General features: G+C 48.4%; 1 protein-coding gene across 2 annotated transcripts; it reads left to right on the top strand.

Annotated features, from left to right (window-relative positions):
- Positions 1–1,054: 1,054 nt before the first annotated feature.
- Positions 1,055–10,122, top strand: MAGEA9 (MAGE family member A9). Of its 2 annotated transcripts, XM_031660980.1 has the most exons (3): positions 1,055–4,369; positions 8,388–8,458; positions 8,534–10,122. In XM_031660980.1, exons 1-3 carry the CDS (start codon positions 4,158–4,160, stop codon positions 9,541–9,543), a joined length of 1,293 nt encoding a protein of 430 aa, XP_031516840.1. In that variant the 5' UTR covers positions 1,055–4,157; the 3' UTR covers positions 9,544–10,122. The 2 variants fall into 2 exon arrangements, with proteins under 2 accessions (XP_031516840.1, XP_031516839.1); XM_031660979.1 differs by having other exon boundaries at positions 8,388–10,122.
- The last annotated feature ends 3,769 nt before the right edge of the window (positions 10,123–13,891 follow it).

The following is a 13,891-nucleotide window of genomic DNA, read 5'->3' as shown; positions in this document are numbered from 1 at the left end:
ATGCTATCATCAATGAGCCTCTGACTGAATGATCTGAGGAAATAGGTTCAAGTTCTTACTGTAGACACAACTGGGCACAGACATCAAAACAGCTCTGAAATCAGGGCGTGCAGACAGCCCTAACACCGACACATATCCCTGTCTGTGATTTTTAATTTGACAGTAGGTGGCAGAGTCCTGGGAGAAGTGGGAAGAGGCCATAAGAGAATGCAGACATGGGAATGGATTAATTCACAGTCCAGCCATGGTCTGCAGGTGGATCTCCCTGTCTCGACCTGCTCACTTACAAATGGGTGCTCATTTACAAATTGGTGTGAATCACATTTCATCATTTGTGAGCTCCTTAGCTTCCAAGAAGTACAATTTTCACATGTATTTCTTGGACTTTATACATATGCCTCCAGAGTTTGAATCATGCAAAGATGCTGCCACTTAAAAACCTCTTTCCTGGCCGGGCGCGGTGGCTCATGCCTGTAATCCCAGCACTTTGGGAGGCTGAGGTGGGTGGATCGTGAGGTCAGGAGATCGAGACCATCCTGGCTAACATGGTGAAACCCCGTCTCTACTAAAAATACAAAAAAAAAAAAAAAAAAATTAGCCAGGCGTTGTGGCAGGCGCCTGCAGTCCCAGCTACTCGGGAGGCTGAGGCAGGAGAATGGTGTAAACTTGGGAGGTGGAGTTTGCAGTGAGCTGAGATCACGCCACTGCACTCCAGCCTGGGCGATAGAGTGAGACTCCGTCTCAAAAAACAAAACAAAACAAAACAAAAACTCTTCCCTACAAACTTATACCGCTCCAATCCTGGTTTTCCTGTAAATCTCAGCTTGACGCAGTGGCTCACGCCTGTCATCCCAGCACTATGGGAGACTGAGGCAGGTGGATCACGAGGTCAGGAGTTCAAGACCAACCTGGCCAAGATGGTGAAACCCTGTCTCTACTAAAAATACAAAAATTAGCCAGGCACATTGGCAGGCACCTGTAATCCCAGCTACTCAGGAGGCTGAGGCAGGACAATCGCTTGAACTCGGGGGGGGCAGAGGTTGCAGTGAGTCAAGACCACGCCACTGCACTCCAGCCTGGGCGACAGAGTGAGACTCTGTCTCAAAAAAAGAAAAAAAAGGAAAAAAAGATACTGTTAGAAGAAAGGGACAAAAATATATAGATGGAGAGAAAATATTAGTAATCTGATGTCTGATAACTCATACGCTAAATAAATACCAAACTTCTAACATTCAACCATTTGGAAACAAAGAATCCAATTAAAGATGGAAATCATTTGAAGACATTCACCAATGAAGATACACAGAAGTACATATACATTCACCAATGAAGATACACATATGAAAAGATGATCACCATTAATTATTCACTAATAATGCAAATGTCAACAGCACTAAGATTCCTCTACCCACCTTTTACAATGGATAGAATTCAAATACCTCAGAATTCCAAATTCGGGAGAGGATGTGGAATTCTCATTCATAGCTGGTAGACAAGAAAAATGTTACATTCACTCTAGAAGGCCTTTTGGCCCTTTCTTAGGTAGTAAAACAGACTTACCATTAGACCCATCAGTCGTACTCCTAGGTTTTACCTAAGTGAATTGGAAACTTGGGTTCTCACATGGAAAATCGTGTACACGAATGTATATAGCAGTTTATTCATAATCACCAACCAGGATGTCCTTGAAGAGGTGAATGGATAAAACCAATGGGACATCCACAAACTGAAAGTGTATTCAAAGTTCAGTCTACCCTCAAATATTCCAGGACAGGAAATTTTGGAGGCCAGTTCAGCCAAGTGGCAAGGGAAAATGAATCACCATCTTATCTCAACTCTTCCAATGCATCCAAAACAAGGGCAATTGTTCAACTCATTCTCCCAGGCTCGCTCTCCTGGATTCAAAAACAGACGAAGGCACCCAAGCACTCATGAAAAGAATTTGTGAGGCAAGTGTTCACCCATATCGCAGCACATCTCATAAGCAGATAATCACATATCCAACACAACAGTGGATTAACCGAAGAAGCCACCTGTATGCGTGGAATAAGAATACGATTAAATGTTAGCAAAAAATTCAATTCTAATTCCCTGCATACAAGATAGACTAGAAGAAAAAAAACAGTCATGACAATGGGTACAGGAAAAGGCTCTGAAAGAAATTCTATGTAAGTACAAATTAACAACGTTTAGCAAACTAACATTAAAAGGAACTTCCATTTCCTAAAATCAGCAGCAAGCATATATAAATGTGAAATGTCAGAAGCTCTGCCATTCACGGCAGCGACCAGTCATTGACATATGCTGTCACCATTACCATCCACATCTGCAGTGAATATCAAAATGAAAAAGAGCCAGAGCTATGGATGACAAAATGAAAATGAGATACCAAGACTGCAAAGAAACAGATAGTATGTGTTAACTATATGATTGTCCGCATAGAAAATTCAAAAGAATAGACACATTGATTATTCAAATGAGTAAAAGACTTCAGAAAACATCATATAGAAGATCATTACAGCAAAGTCAAGAGCCTTGCCACACAAAAGCAACTTAGTGCATAAAATAGAAAATAGAAAATATACCATTCACAACAGCATTAAAATCCACAATGTGAATAAGAAGAGCCTAACAAGACCTTTATGGAAGCAACTGTGTGAAGTTGCTGATAGACTCAGGGAATAATCTCAAGTAAATGGATCTGTATACCATATTCCTTGATGGGGAGCAGAATATGGCAAAGATGTAAATGCCACTTAAATACAGAGTGAGTGCCTTAACTGTCATTGCCAAAGTGACAACCAAGCTCAGGTTGCTGTGCTCTGCTCCCCAAATCAACCCCAGAAAAATATAGAAGGGAAAAGACAAAAAAAAAAAATACATATATATATATATGTGTGTGTGTGTGTGTGTGTGTGTATACACACACATCAACATCAAAACAGAGAAAGCCCTGGGGATGACTTAAGACTGTGCTCAACTAGTACTTGTGTTTGGGTCCAGGGAGCAGCAGGGAAATCGAGGAGGTCTGTACCCTGCATAGATGGCAGATTACAGGATAGGTAGGAGAACGTGTTTAACATTCCACCCCATATCATCGCAAAGCCTGAGGCAACACCACAAAATCTGGTGCCAGTAGCCCTGGGGTAATATCAGGACACCAGGAAATTTGAGTTGATTTAGACACTATGGCTCCAGAGTTCTGCTAACAACCACCTGAAACAAACTTAGTAGGGGAAGACCCACCTTCCAAAAACTTATTATTTTAATGGAATATAAAGAATGAACTAGGAATAGAATAGTAAGTATGTGTGAAACCCACATACTATGAGTAGATATTAATAAAATATGTGTGCATATATATAGTATAAAGTCTACAAATACAAACGAGTATGTATCTAAAGATATATAAGTACAGATAATTATACATATATGATACAAAGATATAGATGCATGTATATATACATATAAGCGTAAATGTATATGATGTCTAAAACATGTATATAAACAAGATGTACATATAACATATATAATGTACATATACAATGTAAAATTTATTACCATATGAATGAGGATTAAAATATGAAAATCACTGATCTGGACTCTGATATGTCGGATACCTTCAAAACACATGGCTTCTCCAAATCTCTTGCTGCTGCTCAGCCTCTTCCCTGTAAAAATAAATCTTTTAGGACAAAAGGTTTGCAAAGTCTAGCTCTGGCTGGGGAGGAGCCCCCATGGGAAGGTGTGCATGTTCGCTCACAGGTCCTACAATCACAGGTGCTGCAGCCCCCCAGGGAGCATCTAGCCTTGGACCCACAGCCATTCTCTGCAATGCGTGCAGCTGAGCAGATGCTCAAAGGTGACATAAACAGATCATCTCCCACCCATCACTTCACCAAAGAGCAGGAGCCAGGAGAACCCTCCTGAGTGGGGACTGAAGGTTCACCCTCCCCACATAGAGGGGCCACAGAATCCAGCTCAGCCCCTCCTGTCAGCCCTGGACGACCTTGGCAATGTTGTCACCCCGACCACACCCCTCCCCTCACTGCCACCTCATGTGACTGGGAGTCAGAGACTTGGTCCCAGAGGAGCAGACCCAATCGGCAGAGGATGGGGATCCAGACCCAGGAATCAAGGTCAGGACCCCCTGAGGGATGACTGAGGGCCCCTATCCCCATCCCCACCCCTACTCCGCCAGAACCCGGTTCAGCCCCTGCTGTCGACCCAGGGAAGGCCCAGGCTTGGAGGCCGGATGTGACGTCACTGACGTGCGCACTGGGGGGCAGAGAGAAGGGACACGCCTCCTTCTGAGGGGCGGCTTGATACCGGTGGAGGGAAGCGGGCCCAGGCTCTGTGAGGAGGCAAGGTGAGGTGCTGAGGAAAGACTGAGGACGTCCCCACCCCAGATAGAGGACTCGAAAGAACCAAGTGCCGTCTCTGCTCCCAGCCCTGGACCACCCGGGGACCGATCTGGGGCTGACTTGTGAGGTTGGACCCACTCCCTCCCTCCGCCGCTCAAGCTGCTGGGCACTCTGGAGTGAGAGCTTGGTGTGACCAGCGCAGGGCTGGTTAGGAGAGGGCAGGGCCCAGGCTCTGTGGGGCATCAAGGTCGGGACCCTGAGGGAGGGCTGGGCCCCCCCACCCCACCATGACCTACGGCCCCAGGTTCCCCAGCCCCATCCTCAGCCCCACTCTCCACTCCACCCCACCACAGGCTCCACCCCACCCCCAACTCCCCCCGCGCCAGAATCTCGTTCCGCCCCTGCTGTCAACCCAGGGAAGCCCCAGGTGCCCGGATGTAAGACCAGTGACTTGCACTTGAGGGATCAGAGAGTAGCGGGGGCCTCGCTCTGAGGGGTGGGTTGATATCGGCGCAGGGAAGCAGGCCCAGGCTCTGTGAGGAGGTAAGGCGAGACCCTCAAGGAGGACTCAAGACCCCCCCCACCCCAGATACGGGACCCCAAATAATACAGCGCCGCCCCTGCGCCAGCCCTGGATCACCCCGCAGGGTCGGGCTTATCAAGCTGGGCCCAGGCTCTGACTGGAATCAAGGTCAGAACCCTGAGGGAGGGCCGAAGGCCTCCACACCCCTAACCCAGCCACCACCACCGTGACCTACAGCCTCAGGTTCTCCACCTCCATCCTCACCCCCCCCCACACTCCACCCCACCGCACCCCACCCCCCAAGTTTCCCGCGGCAGAATCCGGTTCGGCCCTTGCTGTCAACCCAGAGCAGCTCCAGGTGCCCGGATGTAAGGCCTCTGACTTGCGCCCTGGGAGTCAGAGAGTAGCAAGGGCTTGGTTCTGAGTGGTGGCTGAAGATCGGTAGAGGGAAGCGGGCCCAGGCTCTGTGAGGAGGCGAAGTGAGACGCTGAGGGAGGACTGAGGACGCCCCCACCCCAGATAGAGGGTCCCAAATAATCCAGCACCACCTCTGCTGCCAGCTCTGGACCAGCCGGGGGCGGACTTCTCAGGCTGGGCCCCCCTTCGCCACCCCACCGCTTAAGCCCCAGGGGACTCTGGGTCAGAGCTTGGTGTGACCATGGCAGGACTGGTTAGGAGAGGGCAGGGGCCAGGCTCTGCCAGGCATCAGGGTCAGGACCCTGAGGGAGGGCTGAGGCCCCATAGAGGGAGTCAGTGCCCCTGCAGTGAACCCTGGGAAGTTCCAGGCATGGCGGGCAAGCGGATCCTGATGTCTGCATCCTGGGCTGACTAAGGGAAGGGGCTTGGTATCGTTAGCATGGCCGCGGGAGAACAGAGGGAGGGCCCAGGTCCTGCTGGGAGACAAGGGAAGCCTGAAGGGACGCAGCACCCCAGGACAAGGGGCCCACCCCACCCCCATCTGAGACCGAGGCGCCTCCTCATTCAGCCTCGGGAATCTGACAGATAGAGACTCAGGTCCACAGAGGGGTGGGGCCCAGCCCCCTAGGAGACCAGGGAAGGAACAAGATGGAGGACACAGGGGACCCCAGGGTCCAGCTCAGTGGGGATCGTGACCTGGGCTATCCCGGGCACGGTGGCCACATGTGGTGCATTGTGGCTTCTGAGATCGGGTGTCAATGGGGACAGGGCTGTGCTATGAGGAGTGGGGCCTCAGGTGAGCAGAAGGAGGAGTCCCAGAGCCCTGAGGAAGGATCCACCAGACCTCTCATCCCAGACCTAGGGAACCTGCCCCTGCTGTCAGTCTTGGGAGGCCCCGGGCAGGACTGTGAGGAAGGGAAGTGCCCCACCCCACCCCCAAAACACACTTTCTCAAAGAGGGTCTAAGGGAGAAGTTGTCCTTGGTCTGCAAGACTCATCTCTGGTTCAGCAAAATGGAAGGGGCCAGATTCTGTCCGAAGTAAATACGAATACCTAGAGGGCACCCAGACTGACGAGGCCCCCTGACACCTGCTCCTTTGGTCAGCCTTGGGTATCTCATGTATGAGTGACCATGAGGTACCCCCTCACTTCTGCCTCCCGGGTCTCAGGGAAGTGGGGGCCTTGGTCCAAGGGGCGTCCTCAGCTCAGCAGAGGGAGCCACACCTGGTCAGCACAGGGTGGAATCCAGGGTCTTGCAGGAGTGAGGGGGAGGAAGTTTGGTGAGGACCGAAGATAAGAAGGTACCTCCATGCTCCCAAAGAACAAAGGACCTCACAGACACTGGCGTCACCTATTCTCAGCCCCAGGTGGCCCCAAGCAGGAATGACATGTGGCATGCTCTCATTTCTCCCACGTGATTGGGGATGAGAAGTCTCAGGGAGGTGAATACCTTGATCCCAGGGGCACTGAGAGATTCAACAGAGGGATCCACACCTGGTCAGCAGAAGGAGGACTCCCAGAATCAGCACGACCCAAGGTGTACCCCCTTCATGAGGAATGGAGGTACTCCCAGCCCAGAAAGAAGCCACCCCACAGAGTCTAGGTGAACTCTGTTCTTAGATCTGGGGGAGAGGGGGAAGCCTGATCAAGGATGGCGCTAAGTGGCAAGCTCACTTGTACCACGGCAGGAAGTTGAGGAACCCTCAGGGGGATGAGGCGTTGGTGTAAAGGGAGATGTCTGCTCATCTCAAGGGTTTGGGGGTCGAGGAAATATAAGTCCCAGCAGGAGTAAAGATGAATAACCCACAGGAGGACTTTGGAACACCCACCTCATACCCGAAAGGGTCAGCTGGTGGGGTCGGCCCTGGACACTCCGTGCAGGGGTGACAGATGTGGGGCCTCCTCACCTCTGTTTCTGGATCTCAGGGAGGTGAGGACTTTGTTCTCAGAGGGTGTGTGGACAAAACAGGGACCCCCTTTCTTCGACAGACACAGTGGTCCCAGGATTGGCCAGCAGTCCAGGTGAGGAACCTAAGGGAGGATTGAGGGTACCACCAGGCCAGAGAAACTCTCAAATCAAGAGAGTTTGCCCTGCCCCTACTGTCACCCCAGAGAACCTGGGCAGGGCTGTCTGCTGAGGTCCCTCGTCCATCCTGGTGTCAGGGAGGGCTGGCCTTGGTCTGAGGGGGCTGCACACATCAGCAGAGGGAGGGTCCCAGACCCTGCCAGGAGTCAAGGTACAGACTGAGGGGACCCCACTCACCAAACACAGAGGACCCCACTCACCAAACACAGAGGACCCTACTCACCAAACACAGAGGACCCTACTCACCAAACACAGAGGACCTAGCCCGACCCTGCCCCTTCTGTCAGCTGAGGGAAGCCACTGGGTGGACGGACTCCCCTCACTTCCTCTTCAGGTGTCTCATGGAGATAGGGCCTCAGGTCAACAGAGGGAGGGTTCCAGACCCTGCAGGCATCAAGATGAGGACCAGGCAGTATCCTCATCCCAGGACACATGAACCCCATTGAATTTGGACATCTCTTACTGTACTTCCGGGGAAACCCTGGGCAGGTGTGTCCAGATGTTGGTTGGGACATGTCCTTCTGTTCCATGTCGGGGATGTGAGCTCTTGATCTGAGAGATTCCCAGGCACGTAGAGGAGTGGAGTCCAGTCCCTGCCAGGAGAAAGGTGAAGGCCCTGAATGAGCGCAGAGGGGACCATCCACCCCAAAAGTGTAGAACTTAGAGTGTCCAGCCCGCCCTCTTGACGGCACTGAGGGACCGGGGCTCTGCCTGCAGTCTGCTGCCTAAGGGCCCCTCGATTCCTCTTCCAGGAGTTCCAGGAAGCAGGCAGGCCTTGGTCTGAGACAGTGTCCTCAGGTCACAGAGCAGTAGAGGCCCAGGCAGTGTCAGCAGTGAAGGTGAAGTGTTCGCCCTGAATGTGCACCAAGGGCCCCACCTGCCCCAGCACACATGTGAACCCAGAGCACCTGACCCCATCCACCCTACTGTCACTCATAGAGCCTTGATCTCTGCAGGCCAGCTGCACGCTGAGTAGCCCTCTCACTTCCTCCTTCAGGTTCTCAGAGGACAGGCTGACCAGGAGGACAGGAGCCCCAAGAGGCCCCCGAGCAGCACTGAAGAAGACCTGTAAGTCAGCCTTTGTTAGAACCTCCAAGGTTTGGTTCTCAGCTGAAGTTTCTCACACACTCCCTCTCTCCCCAGGCCTGTGGGTCTCCATCACCCAGCTCCTGCCCACGCTCCCGACTGCTGCCCTGACCAGAGTCATCATGTCTCTTGAGCAGAGGAGTCCGCACTGCAAGCCTGATGAAGACCCTGAAGCCCAAAGAGAGGACTTGGGCCTGATGGGTGCACAGGATCCCACAGGCGAGGAGCAGGAGGCTACCTCCTCCTCGGATGAGGAGGAGGAGGTGTCTGCTGCTGGGTCATCAAGTCCTCCCCAGAGTCCTCAGGGAGGCTCTTCCTCCTCCACTTCCGTCTACTACACTTTATGGAGCCAATTCGATGAGGGCTCCAGCAGTCAAGAAGATGAAGGGCCAAGCACCTCGGTCGACCTAGCTCACCTGGAGTTCATGTTCCAAGAAGCACTGAAATTGAAGGTGGCTGAGTTGGTTCGTTTCCTGCTCCACAAATATCGAGTCAAGAAGCCGGTCACAAAGGCAGAAATGCTGGAGAGTGTCATCAAAAATTACAAGCACTACTTTCCTGTAATCTTCGGCAAAGCCTCCGAGTTCATGCAGCTGATCTTTGGCACTGAGGTGAAGGAGGTGGACCCCGCCGGCCCCTCCTACATCCTTGTCACTGCTCTTGGCCTCTCATGCGATAGCATGCTGGGTAATGATCATAGTATGCCCAAGGCTGCCCTCCTGATCATTATCCTGGGTGTGATCTTAACCAAAGACAACTGCGCCCCCGAAGAGGTTATCTGGGAAGCGTTGAGTGTGATGGGGGTGCATGTTGGGATGGAGCACGTTTTCTATGGGGAGCCCAGGAAGCTGCTCACCCAAGATTGGGTGCAGGAAAACTACCTGGAGTACCGGCAGGTGCCCGGCAGTGATCCTGCGCACTATGAGTTCCTGTGGGGTTCAAAGGCCCATGCTGAAACCAACTATGAGAAGGTCATAAATTATTTGGTCATGGTCAATGCAAGAGAGCCCATTTGCTACCCATCCCTTTATGAAGAGGCTTTTGGCGGGGAACAAGAGGGAGTCTGAGCACCAGCTGCAGCCAGGGCCAATGTTTGTGGGGTCAGGGCCCCATCCAGCAGCTGCCCTGCCCCATGCGACATGAGGCCCATTCTTCACTCTGTGTTTGAAGAGAGCAATCAGCGTTCTCAGTGGCAGTGGGTGGAAGTGAACACACTGTATGTTTTCTCTGGGTTCCTTATCTATTCGGTGATTTGGAGATTTATCTTTGCTCCCTTTGGAATTGTTCAAATGTTCTTTTAATGGTCAGTTTAATGAACTTCACCATCGAGGTTAATGAATGACAGTAGTCACACTTATTGCTGTTTATGTTATTTGGGAGTAAGACTCTTGCTTTTGATCCACATGGGGAAATCCCTGTTATTTTGTGAATTGGGGCAAGATAACGTAGCAGAGGATTTAATAATTTTTTTAGAAACTTGAACTTAGCAGCAAAATAGAGCTCATAAAGAAATAATGAAATGAAAATGTAGTTAATTCTTCCCTTATACCTCTTTCTCTCCCCTGTAAAATTAAAATATATACATGTATACCTGGATTTGCTTGGCTTCTTTGAGAATGTAAGAGAAATAAAAATTGAAAGAATAATCTTTCCTGTTCACTGGCTCATTTTTTCTTCAAACATGCACTGAGCATCTGTTGTTCGGAAAACCCTGGGTTAGTAGTAGAGAGGCTAGGTAAGCCAGACCCACCCCTTCCCCATAGGGTGGTGAAGTCTAGGAGCCACAATCCTAAAATTAAGATGGTGCCATGTCCTCTAAGAACTAGAGGAAAATAAAACATGGGTGAGGGTTTGGGGCTCTAGGTGACAGCAGTCGAGTGTATATGCCCTGAGCCAGGGTCTTTCGGGCTTTGGGAAACTGCAGTTCCTTCTGGGGGAGGTAATTCTATTGAAGCTGGATGGTGCCAGAGCTAGATTCTCAGAGGATGAGAGAAAGGCCTGGAATGGAGAACTGCTCAGCAGTTCCTTTTGGATAGTGGATGAACAGAGAAGAGTCTCCACCTGGGACAGGAATAGAAGGAAATTGTCCAGCGCTCTCGTCTCGGTGCGGTTGAACACAGTGCAGGGGCTAGGTGATGGATACCTATCATCTGCAAGGGTTTCCCGCAAGATGAGGGTGAATCTCCCGGGAAGGGAAGCCCAGAAGTCACTGGCCAGGTGCTTTTCTGCCTGTCTGGGAAAGCCAGAGTTGATTGTATTTAAAAGGCATTCTAATCAAGTTATCTCAGGTGGGATTTGACCAATTGTAAGCAAAGGTTAGATTTTGAGTGTTAACAAAATAAGTGAAAACAGTGTCTTGGATCAAAAAGCAGGTGGCAGAGAGGAAAGGAGTTGATTCTGGATTCAGATTCTAGGAGCTCTGAGCTGCATTCAGCTGCGCAAGACTCCAGAACACCCAAATTTTGAAGTGCATTCGCAAAGAGGAAATACTTAATTTCATTGACGAAACTTCCTGTTTGGGCTGATTATCCCATGTCCTGTTGAGCTGTATATTCTCTGGTAAGTCTTGGAGAACAACAACATTTACGAAATCCCAGAGTTCTAGAGTCTAGGGTCAAATGGTATTACATACTCGGGTGGCTGAGGCGGGAAAATCCCTTGAACCCAGGAGGCAGAGGCTGTAGTAAGATGAGATCTCACTACTGTACTCCAGCCTGGGCAACAGAGCCAGACTCTGTCTTAAGAAAAAAAAAAAAAAGTTTATTTTATGACCCAAGAGACAATCTGCCTGGCGAGTCTTCCAGGTGTGCTTGAAAAAAGACATATTCGGATGTTGGTGGTGCTGTGATATTTGCATCCATAGTATTTCTGAGTCATCCTGAATAATGGCTGAGAACTGGGTGATGATCTACCACTAGTTCATTTCTCCAGTCCTTAGTAACTATGAAGATTTCTGCATGAGCACCTTAGGTTGGGCCCAGGAATTTCTGCTCAATTTAATGTGTTCTCTTGCTTACACTTGCTATTCTCAGTGGTTTTTCCCAAGTTCACTGGGTCCCTGGGGACTTCCTCTGATCCTCTAGCTAGAAGGTAAGTCTTTGGTGTCCTCACATTGCTGTGCATTTCCCTTTCAGGAGTCAGGCTAGGCGGCCAAGTGTTGGGAGGATAAACAGAGAAACGTAATATGGATTTCTTTCACACTTGTTTTTCCTCCAGCTTCTCTCAAGACTTTTTTCTCTTTGATTTTCTGCAGTTTGAATATGATATACATAGATGTATACTTCTTAGTATTTATCCTGTTTCCTGTTCCATGAGCTTCCTGAATCTGCAGTTTCATGTCTGTCATTAATTGGGGCAATTCTCAGCCATTACCACTTCAAATATTTCCTTTGTTTCTTTCTCACCTTCTGAGCATGGTATTTCAGTTATGCACAGTGGTGCCTTTTGTAACTGTCTCACACTTCTTGAACATTCTGTTCTGTTTTTTCCTTCCTTTTTTCTCTCTTTGCATTTCAGGTCTGGATTTTCGATTGACATTTCTTCAGGCTTGGTGCTTGTTACCTCAGCCATGTCCTGCCTATTCGTGAATTAATCAAAGACATCCTTCATTTCTGTTACAGTGGGGGTTGTTTTATTTTTCCTAATAAATTATTTTTATCATGATACAACACATATCACATAAACCTTCCTAACCATGGGAAGTGCACAGTTCAGGGGTCTTAATACATTCATACCCTTATTCAACCATCGCCATGTCTCATCTGAAGAACTCTTTTCCTCTGACAAAAATGAAACACTATACCCGTTAAAAATAACTCCCCATTTTTCCTGCCTCTCATCTGGTAACTAGCTTTCTATTTCCTGTCTCTATGAATTTGACCACTCTATGTACCGTGTGTAAATGATATCCTATGGTATTGTCTTTTCATGCCTGACTTATTTCACTTAGCATAATGTCCTCAGGTTCAGTCACGCTGTACCTTATGCCAGAATTTCCTTCCTTTTGAATGCTGAATAATTTTCCATTGCATGTATATTGCATTTTCTGAATCCAATTATGTGTCAAGGGACACTTAGGCTGCTTTCACAGTTTAGCTATGGTGAACATTGCTGCTATATGTATATGGATCTACAACCATCTGTTTGAGACTCTGCTTTTAATTATTCCGGGTATACACTTATAAGGGGAATCGCTAGATGATATGGTAACTCTATTTGGAATTTTGTGAGGAATCACATACTGCTACCCACAGCAATTTTGTAACATTTTACATTCCAACCAACACAGAGATTCCAATAACACCACATCCTTGCCAACTTGTTATTTCCTGGTTCCTTGTTGCTTTATTTGTTTTAACAGTAGCCATCCTAGTGAGTGGGAGGAGGTGGCTCATTGTGCCTTTGATTCCTATTTCCCTAATGATTAGTGGTGTTGGGTATCTTTTCTGGTACCCATCAGTCACTTGCATATATTTTTAGGAGAAATGTCTATTCAAATATTTTACCCATTTTTGATTTTGTTGTTGTTGTTGTTGTTTTGTCGTGTTTCAGGAGTTCTCTATACATCCTGGGTATATATCCTTTATCAGATATATGATTTACAGATATTTTCTCACAGTCTTTGACTTGCATTTTGACTCTGTTCATAGTGCTTTTTGATGCACAAAAGTTCTTAATTTTCATGAAATCTAATTTGTCTGTTTTCTTTTATTGCCTATTTACAGTGTTTTAGATTTTTAGTGTTTTCTTGTGATTCTTCTTAAAGAGTTTCCATCTCCCTACTTATATTACCCACCTGTTCTTGCATGTTGTTCACTTTTTCCGTTAGAGCCCTTAGCCTATTCATCATAGTGGTATGAATTCTCAATCCAGCAATTCCAACATCTCTGCCATACCTGCGTCTGTACCTGATATTTACTCTTCAACCTGTGATTTCTTTTCCCCCTTCACTATGCCTTGTAACATTTTTTGATGAAAGCCAGTAGTAATGTCCTGGGTAAATGGAATGGAAGAGAAAGGGCCTTTCAGGTGAGAGTTTATTTTTATCTGACTATGCAGTAGACTGTTTACTGTTTGCTGGAGCTATAGGTGTCAGAGGTTAAACTTTACTCAGGTGTCCTTGTTTTGTTCTTACCTCCTGTCTTGGATTTCCCTAGATACTTTTTCTTCTTCTATTTTGTTTGTTTCTTTTAGACACAGTGTCGCTCTGTGTTGCCTCGGCTGGTCTCAAACTCCTGGCCTCAAGTCACCCTCCCGCCTTGTCAACCAAAAATGCTGTGATTACAGGTGGGAGCCATTGTGCCTGGCATGGGACTCTTCTTAAATGAAGTTTGCGATGTGCACTTGTTTCAGTACTGTTCCCCTGCTATTACACAGAAGCCTACTGACATCGTGGAAAGGTATGGGGGAGAGGAA

The sequence above is a fragment of the Papio anubis genome, chromosome X (assembly GCF_008728515.1).
Source record: "Papio anubis isolate 15944 chromosome X, Panubis1.0, whole genome shotgun sequence".
Classification (NCBI taxonomy): domain Eukaryota; kingdom Metazoa; phylum Chordata; class Mammalia; order Primates; family Cercopithecidae; genus Papio; species Papio anubis.
This window is presented reverse-complemented; position numbering and strand designations above follow the sequence as displayed.